The following is a 25,062-nucleotide window of genomic DNA, read 5'->3' as shown; positions in this document are numbered from 1 at the left end:
CAGAGACAGACAGATATGTACTTTATTGATCCCATACGGAAATTGCCTTGTAATCAGCTTCTCTGTTTTTTTCTTTCACTTTCTCTGTCTCTCTCTCTCTCTCGCTCTCTCTCTCTCTCTCTCTCCCTCTGTTTCCGCCTGTAGGTTATTGATCCAGGCTGGCATTGACATTAACAGGCAGACTAAAGCGGGCACTGCTCTGCATGAAGCGGCTCTGTGTGGGAAAACCGATGTGGTGCGCCTCCTGCTGGATGTGAGTGTCACTGCAACAAGAGTGCTCTGCTGTTCAGTTTTCCAGAGACAACTAACTAGCTAGATAAGTTAGTTAATGACATGTGGAGAAAACACAGACATGTGCTAATGGCAGTGACTTTTTATTACTTTTACAGCAATGACATAAAACCTTTCCACAGATAACTCCATAAAAATAAAGGATTAATTATGGCTAGTTGTTCCAAATAGCTAAATAGATAGCTAGCTACTATTTATTTAGCAGCAGCTAACTGTTACATAGATAAGTATAACCTCGATAGATAGCTCAGTACTGTAACATAGATTAGTCCTTCTGCAACTGAAGGAGGAAATTTTTAAAAAAATCTTTTTTATTGTTGCTGCAGAGTGGCATTAATGCAACGGTGAGGAACACATACAGCCAGACGGCGCTGGACATCGTCTACCAGTTTACTGCCACTCAAGCTAGCCGAGAGATCAAACAGATGCTACGAGGTACAGACGAAGGAAGCAATAAAATTTATATATATATATATATATATATATATATATATATATATATATATATATATATACACACACACACACATACATACATACATATATATGTTATATGCTATGAGCTCACATCTACAGTCATCTACAGAATTTTCGGCACCCTTGGTAAAGATGATAAAAAATTATGATAACGTAATAAAATGTCTTTGTTGTTAGTTCATTAAATTTCACACTGAAGGAAATCTAAAGTAAATGTATTTTTTTAAATTATTATTTATTGTTCGCATCAAACATCAGAATAGTAAAGATGTGATCTCAGTGACTTTGAACCTGGCATGGTGGTTGGTGCCAGACAGGCTACTATTTGAGTTGGTGAGAAAGGTCAGAAGTGAATGGCCAGACAGTTTCAAGCTGATAGGAAGTCTACTGTAACTTTAAAAGAGTCTTTACAACCATGGTGAGCATGGTGGCTGACAGGAACCCAATATTGGGGTGCTCAATTATTAGCACCCAGGTTTGGCCAGTATCAGTGGGCTTCCCTGTCTTTCAAAGCAAAAGTAATAAAAACTCAGTATGTGGTTTTATTTTTGGCATCCACATCAGAATATTTGCTGTAAACAAGGGATTAAAGCAGATTATTGTGGAACCAAGTGTATTACAGACTTAGTCACAGATGTAATCGACGTGAACGAGGCGGATTATTTTGGTTACTCTTTCATCCTTTTTTTTTCTACAGTGCATTTGGAGGAGAAACTAAAAGTTTGTATAATAGACTGAGCACATACTGTCCAATCAATGTACATATTACACAAAAGGGCAGATGACAGAACCATATGTTTAGTGTTTTTTTATTTGTGTGTGTGTGTGTTTGAACAAATGGATTATAGCTTTTCTGTTTACCATATTTGGTATTTGGAGGAAACTTGGCATGAACCAAGTAGAGCATTATGGTTTTGAAACAGTAATAAACTTATAAGCAGCTAAATATGACGTAACAATGAGGACCATATTCATCAGCATGGAGAAAATCAGAGAATACACATAAGAAATGAGGCAAAAGTGTGTTGAACTTCTTAAACCCTGGAGATTCTGGAATAGAGGTCGACCGGTAGTGGATTTTTACCGATACCGATACCTAAGTTTGGCAACACCTGCCGATTACAGATTAATCAACTGATAGTTTTTAAAATCGATACTGAATGAAAATATAACACTCAAAGTAAAATATTGCTGAACTTCATTACTAAATTAAATAGTACTGACCGTACCGTGAAAATGTACTATCGTTTTTAAAATGAAATAAATATTACATATTAAAGTATATAAAATATATACATCCGCACTAGGGCTGCACAATTAATCGGATATCGATCTCCATTACGATTTTGACTGCCCACAATTAAATTAACATGATCGACTGCGATATTGACGTTTAAAGTCCGTCCTCCGCTAATAGAAAACTCTGCTGCAGATCAAATCAAGTGCTTCCTACACTTACAGCCAATCGCCATAGAGTGGCGCGGGGGTGATGTCATTTTGTAGTGCCAAAACCCGGAAACAGGGTTAGCATTTTAGCCCTCGAGCTGCCAGCTTCGCTTCGAGCTCCAGCGCTTTGCGCGAGGAGAAATAATGACATTAACATGATGCTAAATGGCACTACAGAGTTTGTCAGAGACATTAAACGCCATCACGCCGAACAAGAAAAAACTTTGCAGATAAACTCAGGGCTCTACAGTGCGACCATTTCACTCGCATTTGCGACTGAAGTACTTTGTGCGACTGTGAATAAATATTTATTCGGGGTACGAGTGACCTGTACGTAGTTGTACATTACAATCGGAATAAAAACTGCAGGAAGTCCAAAATGCATCTACACCGCGCAGTTACTTTCACACTTTCACACTGCTTTTCATCTCCTCAGTCAACCGAACAAGTGTGGAAATACTGCGGAGAAGCCATTATGATAAGAGTAACACTGTACATCATCTGCTTCAACTTCTTGATCTCACAAACCGCCATCTTTTATTGATCCCGCAAAATGACCTGATCTTGTACCTGTTCCTGTAGAGACGGCGGCTTCGGGCAGAGTACATTAATAATAATTTTAATGCTACAAGGTGGGTTTAATTCAAACTTCTTTATTAAAAAATTCCTCACCAATCATAATTAAGAGTAGCAACTGTTCAGAAGGAGTACGCTGCTGCTCTCTTCACTAATTCTAATATATGGCGTATTCACTTCATTTAAACTTAGGGTTGCCAGATATCACTAGAAAAGTCATTACCAGTTTCCATGTTTTGGTTTAATCCCCAAAAACACAATATTATCAGCAGACATGGCAACACTGTACTGGGGAAACCCATCTAAAAGGAACAACTGACAAACAAACAACAGAAAACTAATAAAATGTAAAGACAGAAAATGTTCTTAGTTATAAATAAATAATTTAGTATAAAAAATAGATATTATAATAACTTCATAAAATATAAATAAAATGAGAAATTAAATAATGTTTAATTACTATGGGTTGCCTTCAATATCAATTTGACATTAAGTTAGTTCGCTATTTCCTTAGAAAGCTATTAGCCTTTTTCGTAATATGGATCATGCTTTTATGGATCATGTGTTAGACTACTTTTAATTCGGACTCTCTATTGTTTAAGATATTTAAAAATAAATATTTTATGTTTGTTTATTTATCAATTAACCAACAGTATTTCTCATTACTATTATTTTAACTCAATTAACAGTGACCATGAGCAGAGAGCTTACATTTATCTGTTTATGATGGACCGCCTGATTAAAGCTTAAAAAAAAAAGATTGGTATCTGGATCGGTATCGGCTGTAAAAATACCGATCGGTGCATCCCTAATGAACTCCATTAAACTAAAGCGCTTTGCATCTGACAGGTAAATGAACTCACCCAATCACATCCTATATGAGATTATTCAGATATATACACAATATACACAGAGCGGTTCGAGAACTGACTCCAACCCAGAACCATGACAGTGGAAAATGTCTAATAGTGTAGCTTTAAATATATTTAAGAGCAGCAGACTTCAAAGACTGAACATTGATGTTTATTGTATTTGTTTACAAGGAGGAACAGGTTAACTGATGTTTTTTTGGCATATGGTCTGTAAAATTAACTGAAAATATTAAATTTAGTTTATCAGAAGGTAAATGAATGGCTCACTAATTCTGTCATAAGCTCAAGTTTTCTCATGCCTACTTGTGTGTTATATTGTGGCACATTAACGTTACCATCTCTATAAAAAACAAAAACAAAAAAACTAAACTTCAATCATGCTCCAATTTTTTGACTGTGCTCCTAAATTTTTGTAATTTTGTAATTGTAAAGAAATTGTTACCGTAGCACCCTGAAACTGGTTCAGGTGTGCTGTGCACAATTCCCCCCCAAAAGAGTAAATCCTTATTATGGAAAATGTTTTAAATCAAGTTTGGTGAAGTTGTCGGAAGCTTGGTGATGGTGATGTTGAAGTCGAGCGACCATGGTGTAATTTGTTTATAGCGTACGTTAGGTTTTATTTCTGGGGATTGTATTGAGGCTTCAAACTTCATAAACGTTGTGTTGATTTGTGAAAATTATCTTGATGGACAAAACATGTTAGTATTGTAAACTTTTGATCACAGATATTATTTTTTCTAATAATCCAAAAGCCTATGGGGAAATCCTGTTTTTTGTTGAGGGAACCAGTGTGATGCTAACTTACAGCTTCTGGTACAAAATGACGTCGTCCCTGCACCTCTCTATTGGGTGATTTGGCTGCGTCTCTCCTGTAAACACAGTTATTGCCTTTTCTGCATATGACTGAATTGTTTTCATTTGGTTGCATATTGTTACATTTGGTTGATGGCATTTTTATTTTGACTTATCCTATATTTTGGGTACAACTTTATTTATAATTTGCTTCTATGAGATGATGCTCTTTAAGGATCAGTCTAATTTGATGCAGTGATTTGTACATTAGCAGGAATGTAGCACAACATGGAGGTGAAAGCAGCTGTCTGTTTATTTAAATGTGAAAGTGCAATAAAAATGTTGTCCCTAAAATTAAGGAATAATCGTGATAAATAATCAAGATCTCAATATTGATCAAAATAATCGCGATTATCATTTTAGCCATAATCGTGCAGCCCTAAGCCACACTGAAGCAAAAAGTAACACTCCAAATAACAAATGAAAATAGAGACCTCCAAAATGAAGAGAAAGAAGAAAAAAAACTTCAAATAGCATGGCAAAATTTGTCAGTGATAGTTTTTATTTCGACTCTAGAGGCCGCTCTCGTCTTGTATAATGACAGCGAACTCGTCTCGGCCGATCCCACAATGGACGCAACCGGGAAAAACTACCGGTTTGAATTTTTGCCGATAATCAGTCAACCTCTAATCTGAAGTGATTCTGTAGTGAGAAGTAAATGCAAGGAGTGCCAATAATGTGTGTGGCATAAATTATATATATATATATATATATATATATATATATATATATATATATATATATATATATGTATGTATTAATGTTTTTTTTTTCTTAGAATTAATTTACCATAATTACTGGTTAGATTTCAAAAACATCTTAATCAAGGGGCACAATAATTCTGGAGCTGATTTTATTGCTATATATTCATTAATTAATTATTCCTTTATATTGTTACAATGGCACCATATTCATTCAGACATGAACCCATGGATGCTCCTATCCTAGTGTTAATTGCTGCGGTGTCTTGATTTGGTTACTCGTTGTCAGTATGATAATATTATAATTATTATTAGAAGATTTGCTTTAGGCTTCTTTCATGATTTCGACTCAGCACACTTTCAGTCTGTGGACAGGAACACTTTTTTTACCTTTTACTGTAAGGAGGAACTGTTTTACTGTGAGTGTGTGTGTGTGTGTGTGTGTGTAGATGCATCTGCGGCTCTGCAGGTCAGGGCTCTTAAGGATTACTGCAACAACTACGACCTGACGAGCCTCAACATTAAAGCAGGAGACGTCATCACGGTAAGACCGATTACTATTTATCTATTTGTGTATCTACAGGATCTGTCTGTCTTTCTGTCTATAACACGTTTTTAGAAGAAACTAGAAAAAACACGGAGGGTCAGGCAGATAGATGAACAGATGTTTTTGGAGATGTTTTTTATTCATTGTCGGCACCAGATACATAAGTTGCACATGAACATTCTTTTCCTGTGAGACTGGGTTGACTAATAACTCTAGTGTGTAGTGTCTTTTTAAGATCAAATTAGAGAGGGCACTGTTGCTCCTGCTTTGTTGCATTAAAAATGCGCATCAAAGGAAAAGGGATCCTACGATTTCATGCGGAATGATGCAGAATCACGCGCGTGCTGCGAGCACAGGACATACAGGACCAGGACTGGTGCTTGGCTTGCGGATCTGTGAACCTCTCTCAGAACCGTTCCGCAACAAGCAGCAGAGCATATTAAACATTCTCGAGCCTGAAAACAATGGAATGTGTGGTCGGTGGGATTTAAGACAAAAAATAACATGTAGTTTACATCAAAATATTACGTTTCTCATCAACACATACGGTAAACAAAATTTGATTATGTGTAGCACAGTGGTAACATGCAGGTTTAGTATGCCAGAGACTGGGGTTTGAGTCTTAGCTCAATTTAATTTTTTTTAAATGAGCGGTGTTTTTTCACTGTAGAAAGTTCCTCAAGGTAATGAACGCTAAATGAATTCCATCTTCTCTTTTATATCCAATGGAAACTTTTGCTTTTTTCTTAGATTAAAAGTTATTTAAGAACTGGTTTAAACTGAACACAGAAGTCCACACATTGAAAAAAAAGCTCATCGGTTCCACGTGATTGAATATCACGGTATAATATCGGTATATTGTACCGTACTGTGTGAATCGATCAAAATTAAACCAAATATTCAAACAGTTTATGTATTAATTTACACATATGGCGGCATTTATCAAACGTGTTGTGATTTACACATCCTGACTATCACGGATACCCAGAGGTGGGGAGTAACGTGCTACATTTACTTCATTACATTTACTTCAGTAACTTATTGAAAAAAATTACTTTTAATAGTTAACTGGCCATACTTATACTCTTACTGAAGTTCATTTTTAATCACAGAAATGTACTGTTACTTCACTACTTTCGGTGCCGTTCCTCTGTTACTGTTAAATATGAATGAATATATGTTGTTTTAATAATTAGTTTAAATGATGTACAATGAGGTCATGAGCCTCGCGATGTGCTGCAGTGGTCTGAAACAACAACCGCTCACGTTTTTAGCGTCCTGGAGAGGGGGAAGAAGCGAGCGTGTCAACACACCCACACACATACACACACACACACAAACATACACACACACAGAGTTCTCCATGTAGTCTGAAATTCAAGATTTTCCCTTGATTTTAATCAGATCCAAAGTAACTAGTAACTTAAGTAGTCTTCTCATCGTATACTTTATTACTCTTACTCAATTATTAAAACTATAACTTTTACTTTCCACCACGTCTTTATCCTCAATGAACAGCTGCCCTATGCGAGTTCACCTCTCCCTGACCAACCGACCTACATGTTGGAGGTGTGAAAGCGTCTTGGCCAAAACAATAGCAGGAATGATCCACACCAAATCCCATGCACAGGTGCAAATGGCCCACTTGTTTACAAAAACAAGAGACTGACAGAAAGATCCTGGAACTCTATTTACATTTACTGCATTTCACAGACACCCTTATCTAGACTGACTTACATTTCTCTAACTTATACAACTGAGCATTTGAGGTTTAAGGGCTCAAAGGTCCATTAGTGGCAGTGCTGGGATTGGAACTCACAACCTTCCGATCACTAGTTCAACATCTTAACTACTGAGCTGTTAATGATCATATTTGCAGACCTGCATAAGGATGGCAGCACCACCAACCTATTTTTTTACATGCATAAACCCCATGCATGGCACAGGGCCATAATTTCAAACTTTCCCCTCTGCTGAAAGAAAAGGTATCTGTGGGGGTTTCCAGCTAAAAAAAAAAATGAGGAAGACTCAAAAACTGTCAGCATCATTTATATCATATAAAAGATGTGAAAATTGTAAATAAAAGGATAAATGCAAAGAAAATAATAATAATACGTGGCCACTTAGGGCTTCCATAGGATTGGGTTCAGCAGCAAAGAAATTCTTTGTGTTTTTGAAGAGGATGAATCCTGCAACTTTTTCACCAGTTACTTATTGACACGTGGATCTCCCCTTCCCCTCAACTATTATCACCTCTCCGCAGCACTTCTCTTTGAGTAAAATGCTTTTGCCTCCATTGTGATGTCATAGACTGCAAATACCTACAAATTACTTGACCTGGATAGAATTTATGTGACTCTCCAAATTTTATGCTTCTGCTCCTCCCCTTCAATTTGACGACCCAAAAGATAAGATTACATTTGCATGTGAATCCAAAGCTATAGAAGCTACAGCATATGCAATTTACTAACTAGATTGCCCAATTAAACATACCGCATTCGTTTTCTAAAAAAAAAAAAAAGGTTTTAAAGAGTTAGTGGTACATTCACTAACTTTTAAAAAAAAAATCTTGGTCACAATTGTAACTGGCGGGACAATGAAATAGGTCAGTAAGAAATTATCAGTTGCTCAATAAGACTCATTATAAAATTGCAAACAATATAGAAACCTATTTTTTCCTCCAGCATGAACATGATTCTTTCAATATTCTGAAGATGGAAAAAGTCAAACTGCATTTGCAATAGGCAGTGATTTCTGTCATTGTAAAATAATATTACAAAGCATTCCTTTCTTTTTTGATCTACAGTTAAATAAAAGCGAAACGGGAGAATTAAATATTAGGCTATAAAAATGCACCTATTTCTGGACATTGCTTGATCTAGATATTCTACATAACAAATAAAAATCACAAACATGACACTTGTGAATAAAACAAATTTATATATTAAATTCAAAAATATTTAATAGAGTTGTCTTGAATATGTCTGGAGCTCATCAAAAATATAAATGGGGCCTCAATCAACTGAAAGTATGCCGTCAGAGTTCAAATTTAAAGTAGCATTTTTGTATTTAGTTACTTTTGTTTCTGAATAAATAAGCATTATGTCATCAAATCACAAGTCTGTTTTGATTTGATGGTCAGAAGCTGTACTAAATGACGAATAACCTAAAAATCACAAAAATGTCACTTTTATGTATGCAATTTATTAGATCCTTAAAATAAAAGGACAGCTAAATAGTGGGAAAAAACATAATAATTGTACAAGTGAATGACAATAACTTGCTAATAGTCCATCACCTCAATCTTTCTAATTTGGCATGGGCCTCCAGTCATTGTTGTTCATGCGGAATTCCTTCAGTGTTACCTTGATGAACTTACTACAGTGAAAAATACCCTGCTTATTTAAAGAATTGCTAGTTGAGCTGAGGCTCGAACTGGTATCGTGAACCTGCATGTTACCACTGCACTAATTTAACACGCATTCTGTGGTCGAACTTAACAAATAAGTATGCATACTATAATTTTAAGTACTCTTTGCATATTTGTTGTTTAGAATTTGTACATATTTTTACTGATAAATTAATCCATAGCGTAAGCTAGTTAAACTTTAGCTGGCTCATGTGACTCTGACCAGGATGAATAAATTGGATGATTTAAGTGTTTCAAAATGATTCACATGCTCAAATTGATATATAAGGAATGGTTAAAACCTAAGGTGTGACGACTGAGTGCAGTGCTAAGTTGGCATAATGGGTAATGTTAATACTTCATGTTCCAAGGGTTGCAGGTTCAATGCTGAACTGTGGTCACTTCTGTAGTGTTTCATGGTTCCTCCTGGGCTTGTGTGGATTTCCTGTGTATTTATTTCTAAGTATGTGTACGTAAATATTGGCATGCACACTTAAAGAATAAGTATTCATACTTAAAATTCTATTATTATAATATAATTTTAAATATGCAATTTATTAGATCCTTAAAATAAAAAACAGCTAAATAGTGAAAAAAAGTAATAATTGTCGGAATTATACGAATTAACAACAATGACTTGCCAATAGTCCATCACCTGAATCTTTCTAATTCGCAAGGGCTTCCAATTAGTGTTCATGCGGAATTCATGCAACGTTACCTTGATGAACTTTCTACAGTGAAAAAACCGCGCTCATTTAAAAAGCATTTAGTTGAGCCATGGCTCAAACCCCATTCACTGGCATAGTAAACCTGCATGTTACCGCTGCACTATTCTAGCACACATATAAAACCTCCTTGACTTAAATACTATAGTTATTGTACCGGTACTACAAGAATCACACTCACTTTATGTTTTACATAATCTTGTAATTAGAAACTTTTTAAAATTAGCTTTATCATAAGTTTTGATGAGAAACGTAATATTTTCATGCGAACCAACCATTCGACCACATATTCCATTTTCATTGTACTGTGTTCAGCTACAGTATGTTGTTCCATGCGCCACCTGGTGGTTATTGTGTGAAGCACAACAAATTAATTTAAATTCTTAGAGCCATGCCTGCAGTATACCGTGTGATCACACGTGACGAATCGCGTGATACCGCGTGAAAAAAATGCTCATTTTTAAAGGCCACATCTGTATGTCAATTTGTAGTAATCATGAACACATGCCTGCTGTGCAGATGTCATTTGTCACCATTAGCATCTTGTGTATATGCATATGTTACAATATTACTGAATACAGTCAACTCTAGAATCATTGACATCCTTTGTGAAGATGTGCAAAATCAATTTCAGGACAAACGCGTACCTTAATTGAACAAACACATACCTTACTTCTCACATAGAAGATCTGTGAGACGTAGTTTGAATGGCATCTGTATGTTAAGCTGTCAAAAATGTCAAGAGAATAATGAATAAAATAAGAAGTATGAGAAATATGAATGGTTTCGGACATCCTGCTGCTTTTTTATTTGAATCATGTGACGATTTTTGTTAATGTTATTATTACATTTTTGTCCTCTAGGTGTTGGAGCAGCACTCTGATGGACGGTGGAAAGGCTGCATCCATGACAACCGAACAGGAAATGACAGAGTCGGCTATTTCCCTTCGAGCATAGTGGAGGTGATTAGCAAGAGGCCGGGTGCTACAGGTAGGGAAGAGGAAAGAATTTTTAGACCTGCTCAGTGCTGCAGACACACACACACACACACACACACACACACACACACACATCAACACTAACGCTACATGGCCCGTGTCTTGAATGCTAATAGCTTACATACTCTATAACAAAACGCTGGCACTATTTTACTCTTTAATTTAAAAAAGTCTATTTTATACACTCATATAATTAATTAAGTATAACGTGCTATTCTTAATAGCACTTGATTACACTGGAGTTTCTTTTTAATGTCTCAATTTAAATATTGAAAACAGTGGTTGCAACACGTTGCTTATTTATCGGTATGTTGTTTTATCGCAAAATTCTTCATGTTTTCCATTCAGTTCATCAGTATTCTTCACTAGGGGGAGATGCAATATAACATCCTGTAAAAACTGTCAGTTTACTGAAGCTGTTTGCTCCGTCTAAGTGGTTCAGTGGTGACTAAAGAGAGTTTTGGGAAAACAAAGTGGCGCAGACATCTTGTTTGGTTAAAATGTAAACGGAAGCTATGTAAGAAGAGGTCTGGTAATACAGAATAATCAAGAACAACCACAGAAGAACAACAGAAGAAGAACAGCCACAGAAGAACAAGCTTGAAAGTACAACCATGAAAGAACAACCTCAGAAGCACAAGTGCAGAAGAACGGCTGCAGAAAAAGAACCATGAAAGAACAGCTGCAGAAGAACAGATACAGAAGAGCAGCTTTAGTTGTTTTCCTAGTGTTTTCTCACTAGACGGAGATGCAACATTGTGTGTTTTTTGCGCCATGTAATGTGGTCTATAAATTGATAGGAGGATTTGGAGAGGTGAAAATTGAGTGGTATAGGGATCTTTTTTGGACAAAAACATACATGTAAACTATATACAATGAGGGCTGGTACCACACAAAAAACAAGAACAGCTACAGAAGAACAAGGGCTGAAGGACAGTTGCAGAAGTACTGTCACAGAAGAACAGCTGCAAAAAAACCAACTATGGGGACGAGACACATAAAAGTTGCCACAGAAAGACAACTGAAAAAAGAGCAGCTGCAGAAGAACTACCGCAGGTGACCAACTGCAAAAGAACAACTGCAGATGACCAACTGCAGAAGAACAACCACAGTAGAACAGCGGCTTTAGAACAACCACAGTGGAACAACTGCAAAACAACCACAGAGGAACAGCTGCAGAACAACTGCAGTAGAACTATCACAGAAGAACAAGTATGGAAAAACAACTGCAGAACAAGGACAGTGTAAGAACAACAAGCGCAGAAGAACAGACATAAAAGAACAACCACTGAAGAAGAGCTGTAGAAATACAACTGCAGAAGAATAGCCACAGAGGAACAAACAGAAGAACACATGCAGATGTCAGCTTACAGTAAGCAGTGGTGGAATCCAGCTGTCTGCTGAACAGCTGTGTTGCAGATTTCATTGTTTATCATTGGAGATGTCTATCAACTGTTCTTCAACAACATGCTGTTTGAATTCCAGACAGAATAGAAACGGTTTCAATTAAATGTTCTTTGATTATGTACTGCTGTTGAATCTGTTCCTGTTTAACCCTTATTCACTACTTTTCCTATGCAGAACCCTTTTCACTAACATAGAGCGTTTCTGCTTCTGTTTTTTGTTTTTGGTTCTTCTGCTTCTAGTTCTTGGTTATCTTATTGTTTTAGTTCTAGTTCTTGCCCCTCCTTCTGGTTCTGAGTCTTGCTCTAGTTTTGATGCTGGTCTTTGTTCTCTTCTCAGTTTGGATTCTAGTTTTGGTCTTGATTTTCTCTTGGATTTGTTTCTGTATTTAGTTTAATTCTGGTTGATCCGTTTAGTTATAAGTTTCTTGTTCTGCTCTGTTCCATGTTCTTATTCTGATGCTAGTTCTCATCCCAGTTATATTGTTGTTGTTTTTTTGGGTTCTGCATCTGGTTTCTTCTTGTTCTGGTTCTGCTTATGGATCTGGTTCTGTATTTATTGCAGTGACATATGGATACAGTTTTTGTTTTATTTATTAATCTCTTTTTGGTTGTGGTTCAGGTTCTTTTGCTGGTGTATTTGTATCTGGTACTGATCCTTGTTCTAATTGTGGTTCTGATTTCTTAGACAGGTTCCGGCTCCGTTTCTAGTTTGGATTATAATTCTGATTCCGGTTGTGCTTCCAGTTAATGTCATGAATCTGCAGTAATATTGTTGTAAAGTCTCAGCAGTGTATCATCTGTTCTTTCCATGTTCGGTGTGATTCATGCTTCAATGCCATACCATCAGATCTGACGGTCTGTGTGCACCACAATCAACTGTGTTTATTTCATCTGCCATCAAACACTAACAGAAACTTTGTAATAACCTTTGTCTAAGTTAATACTTATTGTTTAAACAGTGCCGGTGCAACGTCTACTTTTCAGCCATCTTGGTTCCAGAAATTTCGTTCCCCATATACAGTTTTTATAATTACAATGGGTTTCTTTTTCGGAGAGTGACAGGATGGTGTGCACCGGCCCTGTGTTACCAAGATACCATTACCAAGATCACATACATTTACTTATTCATTTATTACATCAATATTTATGTCTGTACATATGTGTTATATTTATAATATTTTGCATTCTCATTTCCAGTATGTCTATACATATATGTATGTATGTGATGCATTATATGTGTAGTGGGTGTGCTTATTTAATCTGTCCAAAGGTTCACAAACATTTACTAGTTTAAAATTATTCTTTATCTCCTTTTATGATTTGCTGTTTTTAACCCTTCTGTTCTGTACTTAGGAGTGATGAGTGACGTTTCATTATTAAATTGTATAGCCTATTTTGTAACCTTTATAAGTCGAGTATAGTGGTGTTTGAAAGTTTGTGTAAAGTAGAATTTTCTATATATCTGCATAAATATGACCTAAAACGTCATCAGATTTTCACACAAGTCATTCAAGTAGTTAAAGAGATCCCAGTTAAACAAATGAGATAAAAAATATTATACTTGGTCATTTACTTATTGAGGAAAATGATCCAATATTCCATAGCTGTGAATGGAAAAAGTATGTGAACCTTTGTATTTGGTGTGACCCGCTTGTGTAGCAATAATTGTAACTAAGCATTTCCGGAATTTTATCCCGTTCCTCAGTACAGAACAGCTTCAACTCTGGGATGTTGGTGGGTTTCTTCACATGAACTGCTTGCTTCAGGTCCTTCCACAACATGTCCACTGGATTAAGTACAGGACTCCAAAAGATTAACTTTATTCTTCTTTACCCATTCTTTGATAGAACGACTAGTATGTTTTTAGTTTCATTGTATTGCTGCATGACCCACTTTCTCATGAGATTCGGTTCATGAACAGATGTCCTGACATTTTCCTTTAGAATTCAGAATTCATTGTTCCATCAATGGCAAGTGGTCCTGGCCCAGATGAAGCAAGACAGGCCCAAACCACAATACTACCACCACCATGTTTCACAGATGGGATAAGGTTCTTATGCTGGAATGCAGTGTTTTCCTTTCTCCAAACATAACACTTCTCATTTAAACCAAAAATTTTAGTTTGATCTCATCTGTCCACAAAACATTTTCCCAATAGCCTTCTGGCTTGTCCATGTGAAGTTTAGCAAACTGCAGATTGACAGCATTGTTTTTTTTGGAGAGCAGTGGCTTTCTCCTTGCAACCCTGCCATGCACACCATTGTTGTTCAGTGTTCTCTTGAAGGTGGACATTAGCTAAGTTGCTAAGTTACCCTGGCTCCTTTGTGACCTAGCAGACTATTACACGTCTTGCTCTTGGAGAGATATTTGCTGGTAGAACACTCCTGGGGAGGGTAACAATGATCTTGAATTTCCTCCATTTGTACAGTCTGTTTGACTGTGCATTGGTCGAGTCCAACTCTTTAGAGAAGGTTTTGTAACCTTTTCCAGCCTGATGAGCATCAACAACTCTTTTTCAGAGGTCCTCTGAAAGCTCCGTTGTCTGTGCCATGATACACTTCCGAAACATGTTGTGAAGATCAGACTTTGATAGATCCCTGTTCTTTAAATAAAACAGGACACTCACTCACACCTGATTGTCATCCCATTGATTTCACCTTCAGATTAACTGCTAATCCTAGAGGTTCACATACTTAATATATGTAATTTTGGATCATTCTCCTTAATAAATAAATGACCAAGTATAATATTTTTGTCTACTTTATTTATTTACTTTTAGGACTCGTGTGAAAATCTCATGATGTTTTAGGTCATATTTATGCAGATATTTAGAAAATTCTAAAGGGTTCACAAACTTTCAAGCACCACTTTACATTGCAGTTCAATATGCCTGGTTTAGTGTTAAGTGTTAGGGGTTCGGTTTTGAGTTGTGATTGGGGAAATTTAGTTTTAGTGGTTACCCGACCTTCACACTCACAAGTGACAAGTCGCTCATCAGTTTGTGAGTGTGCACTGTCCAGGGTTTTTTGCTTTTGGTTCCCATGAGAAAAGGTAGTAGCTATAAATAGCTTCAAATTAGAACTAGTTAAGCACAGACAAAATAACGCACCAATCAGTCTTTAAATGTGTTGTTTGAATTACGTTATATACTAGATTTCATTCTAGTTTCATTGGCAGATTAGTAAAACTAGCTAACTTCACTAGCTACATTTATTCACCAGAGGCACCAACAATCTCTGCTCCTTCCTTCCAAGCTTTATTTTTCTTTGTAATATCTACATGTCAAATATGACAGGTAAGATGAAGCCACAGTTATACATTGTTGTTGTTGTTTTCCCCAGTTCTGGACGTCGAATAGTAAATGTGAACTATTTGTAGCTAGGAAATAAAGCTGTGAGTGAGGAACTGAAGAAACGCTGGAGCACACATGCTATAAGATTCATCTGAGAAATCATTCAAGCCAGTCGTTTGGATTTGTCACTTTACCACGTAATTTTTTACAAAGCTTTGTCACTTGCTAGTGTGAATGTAGGGGCAAACATTCCCTACTGGTTTAAAAAAAACACGAAAAAATGCCTACTCAACTCTTGAAATTTCAATTCGTCAACTTGGGGGTAATCTTCTCAACTACCGGTTCCTTCCCTGTTTACGGGGTGACGTCAAATCAACATGGCCGCTCACACTGAACAGTGCAACGTACCATTTTTCTACTTTTAAATTAGTTTATGCAGTATTGGCTTTAGATTAGTTCATATACAGACACTGTACTTGGTTAAATCTATAACACTGACCACACTGATCGCCGTTTTGAGAAGGATAGAATCATCAGCACTAGAGTTATCAATAACGATAGACGGCTTGCTTGCTGTTAAGCTCCTCGCTCCTGTCCGCTGTTGTTGCTGTACTGCAGTTTCAGGTCCAGAATGCATGTTGCTTGAATGTTTGAAGCTACTGTAGTAGAACAGAACTAACAGCCACTCAAGCCTGTAACAGTAAAAATGAGGTTAAAGTAGCTTTTTATAAGCTTTACGTGCTGTGACAGAGCAAACAAAAGACACGCTTTTGTGGAGGCGTCCGTGTTTCTTTGCACGTCGAACGTACCGAGGTATTAAATCATTACAAGGCACCATGAACACACAGCATTAGGATTAGGGATTATAATTAGCTATATAGATACTTGCTTGGAATCTGTTTCTCTCATTGGAAGGATCTCCGACCAACCTGCCATCTAGTTTGGTGTTTCGACCATTTTCTGAAGAAATACATTATCACTTCCTTCTCAGCTCATGCCATCTTCACTGCAATATTAGGGGAAGTGGTCAAAAAAGGGATTACTGTTACAAGCACTCGTGAGGTATGTTCCCTCGCTGACGTCTCGCTAGTGCACAGAGCTTTTAATCCTCCAGATGTATGGAAGGTCGCTTGCTTAGCTGCTGGCGTCACACATCGAGCATAACCGCAGTGTAGAGTAGGTGTGTGTGTGTGTGTGTGTGTGTGTGTGTGTGTGTGTGTGTGTGTGTGCACGTGCGCACAGCTGGGAATAAAATTTAAAAAACGGAAGAAATGAGACACTTTAATAGTTTTACCTCTTTAACTAAACTGAACATTACAACATTATATTTGTAATTGATCGCGTATTGTAACAGGTCATTTTTGAACAGAGCAGAAGGGTTCAGTGTTGCTGATATTTTGGTTGTATTGTGGGGTTTTTTTGCATCTTTGATTTTCTCTCTTTTTTTAAAAATTTATTTATAATTTTTTGCATATTTTTATTTTTTTGCTGGTTTAGTTATTTGTACTGAACAGTATCACACCATCGCGCCGGCGAGTGTGTGTGTGTCTCCCGCCGTCGCCATGGTGAACGGAGAATCGTGTCATTTCCTGCCACTATCCCATCAGCCACTTTTCACTTCCTTTGGCTATAAAAGTTCACAAAACAGCTCGGCCGAGCCGATCAGCCAAAAAGGTACAGGACACTGACTCTCCACTATTATTATTATTATTATTATTATTATTATCATTATTATTATTATTATTATTATTATTATTATTATTAATACAGTCAGGTCCAAAAGTCTGGACACATCATCTCTGTCTATTATACATCCAAAATGGTATGTTTTAAGACGTGTAGATGTGGAGACGTGGACTGCAGAGTCATTTAAGCATTAGTCTACTCTAGCAATGAAAGAAAATTTACAGACACGATGTTAGTTGGCATTAAAATCTCTTGTGGCTCTAGTAGAAATGACATTATTATACATAAGCAGAAGCTCCTTGAAGCTTTAACATCATTACTTAACGACTACTATGCAAGAAATTTTTCAAGCCTGCCAGAGAAATTAGGAGCAGAAGTGGAGCAAGGTGATTCAGCTCAGAAAACAAGACAGTGCTAACCCTACTGCAACACTAATGGGACAAACACTAAACTAGACGTGCTGAAGTGCTGTTTTAGAGGCAGCTGAAATTTTACTTGGAAAATACTGTAGTGTTTAAAAAACAATGAAAGATGAGTTCCAGTTTAGTGCACTCAGATTTTGTACCTGACTGTATTAGTATTATTATTATTATTATTATCAGTGGTAATAATAATAATAATAATAATCCTTTACTGCTTTCTTAAAACTTTAAGGAATGTTTAGAAATGGATTTTACTTATTGTTCTACTAAAATGAAGCAAATTTCAGACATTCCTTGACGTTTTCTGAAACATGCTTTTTGACGTTTCCTCTTTTATTATTTAATTCGATCTTTTAGCTGCTTTAAGCAGGACATGTTTCATTTTGTCCATGCCGTGTCCTCACAGCCTTTTCACGGTCTTTTCTGTTATGCTTGTCCGAGTCCTTCTATCACTCCTTCCTCCGCTCTGTGTGTGTGTGTGTGTGTGTATGTGTGTGTGTTCTCATGTGTCTCAGTCGTGTCTTCTGCATCTGATCCTTGGAGCAAATATTAAAGGCAAATTTGTTTTACTTCGAAACACATCCGGGCCTCATTTCAGTACTGTTTATATCGCATCCTCGTCCACTTCCCCTTGGTCCACTGTCCCCTTGCCTGCCATATTAAGAGCTGTCGGAACTGCACTAATTCACTGTGCTGGTACACTGAAAGCCGTTTACCTTTGGCTGTTTACCAAGGCAATATGATGCTGTACAGAGAAGAAAAAAGCATCACTAAATTCATCAGTGCCATAAATCTGCAGTTATTCCCACAATACAGTCGTTCTCTTACGTTATAGCAACTATAAACACCTGTTCTCATATGAGACTCTCTTGTCTCTTTCTCCCTCTCTCTCTCTCCCTCCCTCTCTCGCCTAAATTGAATAAGTCAAAAACTGCAGTTTGTCAAGCTGGCGAAAAACTGGCGATAATTGCTCAAATGTTTACTTTGTAGTAAAATCCAATGGGATATGCCTTTAGCAGTCCCTCCAGGGTTTTGAAATGAATGTGAAATCAAGGAAACTCTGCAGTGTTCGCAGGAGCTTGCAATTTTCCTAAATTATTGCAGATTTTCCGCAGATTTGAGACAAGACATCATGTGATGTCATCACGACGCGCATTCAGTCAAAGCCCTCTTTGATGCACGTGCGTCGAACACGAGTACCGCTGAAAAGTCTCATTTACAAATAAACATCACTGTGAAAGACCATGCAAAACAATTTCGTGCAATTCCAATTTCGCCAATTCGAGTAGTTTTCCACAAAGATAAAAACTCCGCAAATCGCATCGCAGATTTGGAAAAAAGCCACCGCAAAATCGTTTTTGTCCGCATCAATCACAACAAAAACTTCACGAAATCCTGTACGGACTGAATTAGCCACACTTCCCATATTTTGACCATTTTTATCCCTCCGCCACTAGATGGTCCACCAACCGTCCATGTGTGTGTCCAAAATTATTGTTAGCACAATATCTCAAGACCGAGTGGTTGAATGTTTGAAGGATTTATAAGGAGTTATCATTGTGATATATTTTAGAATTGATCCAAAAATGGTCAAGGTCTCAGCAAGGTCAAATGTCTGAAATAGGTTTTCTTCAGCTTCCTTCCTGTTTGAAGTACATTTGAGGCATGCGATTTAGTTACAAGAAGGACAAGACTTGTTAGCGGTGGAGTTATCCTGTTGAGCTCTACTTGTTTGATACAGCTTTCACATTTTTTCCAGTGTTTATCTTGACTTTGAGTGTTGCCGTATGCCCATTACATAGGCAGAATGCATCCTAATTGAGCCTAAAATCAAATGCTGAAAGCAAACTGCATCTTGCCCTGAATGTGTAAGTCTGTGTGAACTGTGTTGTTCTTGTTGGAAGGTCAATTATGGTCTTATTAGATTCAAGATTTTCCTTGCGTTGTAAGGGGAAGTTGACGTGGGCAGAATGAAAAACAGTATTTAAATGCTGGGCCTGCCGTTTGCATCTTGATTGACTAGAATAAACTAATTATACCCTCAGGAAGGCAGTTGGTTTCTAGTCATACTGATTATTGATTATTATGATCAACATGGTAGCAAAGACACAACACACATCAGATTAACATCACACAACTACACTAGAAATACACACAGCATACGTATATCATGGTGACAAATTAAAGGTAAAAAAAAAGGCAGTGGCTCTGTTATGCCCTGCTATTTTGCCAGCATGGTTTGAGTCCACGTGTCCCCTTAGAGTCCACTTACCACCTTTATCCTATAATGGAACATTCTCTCCTAATGGGACGGATCTCTTCCAGACTGATCCCGCCTCCATTCGTGAGGGCTCACGGAATGGTTTGTTGAGGATGATGTAAACGATGTCAATCATACAGTACACGCATCAAAAACCAATTGTGGGAATATCTTTTGGAAGAATGGTGTTTAATCCTCCATTACAATTCCAGAGACTTATGTCTCTGGACTTACTGAAGCTGTTCTGGAGGATTGTGGTGGCCCAACACCTTACTAAGGCACTTTACGTTGGTTTTTCCTTTAATATGTCAGCCATCTGTTGTAAGGTAATTAATTAGTAGTAAAAAATAGTGTCCAGACTTATAGCATCATAATGTTGAACTTGTTCCTTTGCTCATTTGGGATCCTTCTTTTGAGGGGTAGAAAATGTATACATTTTTAGACTCATTTCTGTGATGTCACACCAACGACATTATGACACTGACATGAGATTCTTTCCTTTTAATCAGGAAATGGTTTGCTTTACCTTCAAGCAGACAGGCCCTGTTCAGACTTGGTAGTAACACCAAGCTCAGGAGATCCGAGAGAGCCAAGATGGATACTCACCTCGTATTTTCATGTGTCCTGAATACGTCTTCAGTGACCACTTGTGATCACATTTTGCTACTTGTAAGAGTTGCCAGATCTGCCAAAAAGAAACCCCAAAAGTTGTTAATTGCCAAAACTTGAATGGATTGTAGCTTATATTTAGAACTTGACTGGCATTTCCTAGTTAACCACGGGATACTTAGTTAATAAAAGCTTTATGCACACTATCAGGGTCAAGCTCTAGTGGACTTGATCACAGTGCACAAGACCTTCTTAAAGCCAATTCAGTAGCATGGAGACAGCACTATATAAAGTGACGAATGTAAAATAGACAAAAATACACAGGACAATGTGGAAACAGTAATATATTAGATCTTCCCCATCTGTTCAGGAATGGCATGGGCCAAATTTAGATAGATATATGAGGTTCTTCTCAATAGATGCCTTCTTGACTTCTTAATCCATAACAAGGATCGCTGATTTGGCCTTTCATTATCTTTGTACCGCTTATCCTACACTGGGGCCCTTGGAGCCTGGAGCTTATCCCAGGGGACAAGGCAGGGGACACCCTAGAAGGGGTGCCAATACATCATGGGGCACAATCGAACACACAATCACAATTTGGAAATTTCAAATCAGCCTACAATTTACAGCACATGGACTGGGGGAGGACACCCCTAAAGCCTGGGGTCCTGAAATTAAAGAGGTGGGAATCGAACCCCCAACCCAGAGCTGTGAATCAAACGTGCTAACCACTAAGCCGCCGTGACCCCAGGAAAGGAAGTAAGAAAAGAAAATGAGAAGGTGCAGTTAAAGAACTGAGAAGACCTCCACCCCTGTTCAGGAGTAGTGTGTTCCATCTTAAGACAGATGCACAGATACAGTATATAGATACTTGCATTCTCTCCCTCTGTACAGGAATGGTTTGTTCCACTTTGATATAAAAAACCATGACATCAGTTGAAGTGACATCAGAAAACCAGGTTTAAACAGTGCTGAATGTCTTGCCATTCAACTGATGAAGAACCTCAGATGAGCAGAAAAACATCTTCAGCATTATAATACAAGTCCAGTCACCTGGACACACTAATACTCACATTAAGCTTTCTGTTACCTTCTTATCTCTACTAACAAGCTAATGAAAGCTATAAAGTCTTATTTTCCAGGCAATTACAGTTGGGTCTGACAGTCTGAGTTACACTACTGAGAGATGTTTACTTCTTAAGCTATAAAAATGCAAATTCTCCATTCTTCGTAAGTGATCTTCATTATATTCAGAAAGGATTGTAGATTTTTCAAAGGTTACTGGCATCAGCACATGCCTGAGCACTTATTCAAGTGGTAACACAGTTAAGACTTTCGAATACTTCATGTGGAGATGGCGTCTGCGAGGGTTGCACAAACATTTGTAAACATACAAGCTCACATACTCTTCAGTTTCACACCGGCTGTGACATACAAATGCTCCAATAATGCAGGGGGCACTATTAAAATTTCAGGACAGTTCCCATAACTCCAGGAAGAAGCTTTCCACGCATCCAAGTTGGAATGAAGCAGCTTGGGCATGGCTTGTTCGTAACAACCTGTCACGGGTTTTGTTGCGTAGCACGTGCACGCTCATATTTATTCCATCTACCATGTGTATGACACGTCCATTTACTCCACAATTACATCATATTGTTTGTAGAAGCCAGCCGAAAAGCGTCTCCACACGAAGTATGCCTTTAATGGGAATACGCAATGCTGGATATTAATAAAGTGTTATATGCACTCAGACATTTAGATCCTGCTGTGTTTTGTTATATAATGCTATTATATATATATATATATATATATATATATATATATATATATATATATATATATATATATATATATACATAAATACATGCATATATATATAAATCTTCATTATTATAATTCCCTAAGGACCTTGTGATGCACTGCAGTTGTTCTTGTTTCTAACCTGTCCACATATATAATTATATCTTTGTATATATTATATATGTATTTATTTTTGTGTGTATGTGTTTGTACCTTGTGGCATTTATATATGTGTATACACAGATATATATGTTATTGATATATTTATGTACTAATGTATATAAATGTGCACTTTGTGTATGTAAGTGCAGGTGTGTGAAAGAGAGAGACAGAGAGAGAGAGAGAGAGAGCGAGAGAGAGAAAGAGAAGCCAGCTTTGAAAAAAAAAATATATACAGTGCATAAAATACAGGTGCAAAACCTGAAGTTCAAATGAATTCAGCGTTACTGTCCTCGGCAACACTACGGGAGTGTATCACGGTGGCGCGTTTGTAACGCTGCTCTCTGTGTTGAAGGTTCTCGGGGTTCAGATTCCTCCGGAGGGCCACAGGGGGGCAGCACTGAGGAAATCTGGGTCCTGCGCAAACCTGCAGCAGGTAACAGCAGGGCCTTCATACTCGCTCCTCTTCCTCCTCTCCTTCTAATGCTCCGCTTGCTCATCCCTCGCTCGCCCTGCTTGACCTCAGATGCTCCTCGGTGTTCCTGGAGCCTTCCCATCCATCTCGCACTAGGCATGTGCCGATACAATCGGTTTTCCATCATATGTACTCCGATTTCCAACACGGACGGCATTGTTAACAAGGATGCTGTGTCGATATACCGTCAATAGCTAGTGTGTTTTATCACCAAGGTTGGCCAACTCTGTAGTTTAGTTCACATTCCAAGTTCAAACGTGCTTTATTGTTATGATACACAATGTTGCGAGAATCTGAGAATGTAATATCGGTACATGCCTACTGCACACACAGATGTGTAGAAGAAAGTCAGAAAGGGTTTTCAGGTATGAGAGAGTATGGACCTGCTGTGTCTCTGAAGGTTTTCACTCATTCAGGGCATGCTCATTGTAGACGTATACCAACTCATTTGCATTTAAGATTTTATTCTGACCATGGTACAGGAGTATCGCAGACATTTCAACAGCTGGTACGTAATTACAATCTGAAATGATGAGGTTTATATCGGTTTCGCTACTGCATGTAACCTATCCAACAACTTGATCAAAGCCTGACATTCACTGTGAGAGAAAGGAGTTTTTTTAGAGAGTAAATAGGTAGGCAAGGTTAAATTATAAATAAAAGCATTTCTGTGTCACTCTGATGAAATGTGACTTCTTTAAGTGGAGGTGTCAAAGTGTGTTATAAAATGTCAGAAAGCCCCAGTTTTGGCCAGAACAAAATTCTTTCATCTTTCGTGGTTGTGTGCCATGATATTCAGCCCCAGCGACATTTGATGGTTTTTCCAGACCACCAAACATTTACACCGGGACAAGATATTGAGTCTTGAAGATGCTAGTTGCTTATATTAAATATATACGCCAGTTGCGTAGATAATAAAAAGTTCAAATGTTGACTCAGGACACATTTTTCAATTGACTTTGTTCAACAAGGGTGGTACTATGTTATGGCAAAGTTCAGCCCATGGTATATGGTGAGAGTAAACCTGGCATCATATATACGTAGACTTTCAGTCGGACTACAGACACATGGTATTTGCGCAGATTTGCATGACAGTCATACAGTGGATTTGGAAATTATTCTGATCCCTTCACTTTTTGCACATTTATTGTATTTTTAAAAAATTGTATCAAACACCCAGCCATGAAATCCAAGAAAGTCTCTGTAGACCTCTGCGATCAAATAGTGTCAAGACATAGAGCTGGGCAAGGGTATAAAACCATTTCTACAAAGTTAAATGTTAGCAGGAGCACAGTGGGCTCCATTGTTGTGAAATGGAAGAAGTTGGAACCAGCAGGAATCGTCTTAGACCTGCCGTCCGGTCAAACATAACCGCGCTAAAGAACCTTGGTAACCAAGAGCCCATTGGCCAATCTAAAGTCTTCCAAAGACATGGGAAAATCTGTTAAAAGGGCAGCCATCAGAGAATTCCCCTCTCTATGGTGAAGCTTGGTGTTGGTAGCATTATGCTGTGAGGGTGCTTCTCAGTACAGGGCCAGGGAGGCTGGTCAGAATCGAGGGAATTAATGCAGCCAAATACAGAGAGGTCCTTGAAGAAAACCTGCTCGAGAATGCACACGACATCAGACTGTGGCAAAGCTACACACTTTCGGCATAACCACGACCCGAAGTATACAGCCAAGACAATGCTGGAGTGGCTTTGGAACAAGTCTTTGAATGTCCTTGAGTGGCCCAGCCAAAGCCCAGAACCCCTTAGATCATCAGTGGAGATACCTGTAGATGGCAGTTCACAGGTGCTTCCCAGCCAACCTGACTGAGCTTGAGAGGATCTACCAGGAAGAATGGGAGAAACTGTCCAAATCCAGGTGCGCAAAGATTGTAGGGACTGACTCAAGAAAACTCAAAGCTGCAATTGCTGCTAAATGTGCTTCTACAAAGTACTTAATAAAGGGTGCTTATACCTATCTAAAGATTTCATCCATCCATCCATCCATCTTCTATACCGCTTATCCTTTTCAGGGTCACAGGGAACCTGGAGCCTATCCCAGGGAGCATC

At 37.8% G+C, this 25,062-nt stretch overlaps 1 protein-coding gene across 9 annotated transcripts in view; it reads left to right on the top strand.

Annotated features, from left to right (window-relative positions):
* The window catches only part of caskin1 (CASK interacting protein 1), a 152,743-nt gene that overhangs the window by 107,472 nt on the left and 20,209 nt on the right, over nucleotides 1-25,062 (top strand). For 6 of the 9 annotated variants that reach the window (XR_001815389.3, XM_053687859.1, XM_017492292.3 and 3 more), the window contains 6 exons: nucleotides 145-253; nucleotides 618-726; nucleotides 5,665-5,759; nucleotides 10,760-10,886; nucleotides 17,090-17,266; nucleotides 22,887-22,967. Coding sequence is in view for 8 of the 9 variants with exons in the window: in XM_053687859.1 (XP_053543834.1) it covers nucleotides 145-253; nucleotides 618-726; nucleotides 5,665-5,759; nucleotides 10,760-10,886; nucleotides 17,090-17,266; nucleotides 22,887-22,967 (698 nt within the window). In the remaining variant the exon portion in view is untranslated. The remainder of the gene's footprint in view (nucleotides 1-144; nucleotides 254-617; nucleotides 727-5,664; nucleotides 5,760-10,759; nucleotides 10,887-17,089; nucleotides 17,267-22,886; nucleotides 22,968-25,062) is intronic. The other 3 variants (XM_017492302.3, XM_017492281.3, XM_017492312.3) reach the window with 3 other exon arrangements.

Source organism: Ictalurus punctatus, chromosome 2, assembly GCF_001660625.3.
Source record: "Ictalurus punctatus breed USDA103 chromosome 2, Coco_2.0, whole genome shotgun sequence".
NCBI lineage: Eukaryota > Metazoa > Chordata > Actinopteri > Siluriformes > Ictaluridae > Ictalurus > Ictalurus punctatus.
Note: the sequence above shows the minus strand (reverse complement) of the source record. Positions and strands in the feature narration are given on the sequence as shown.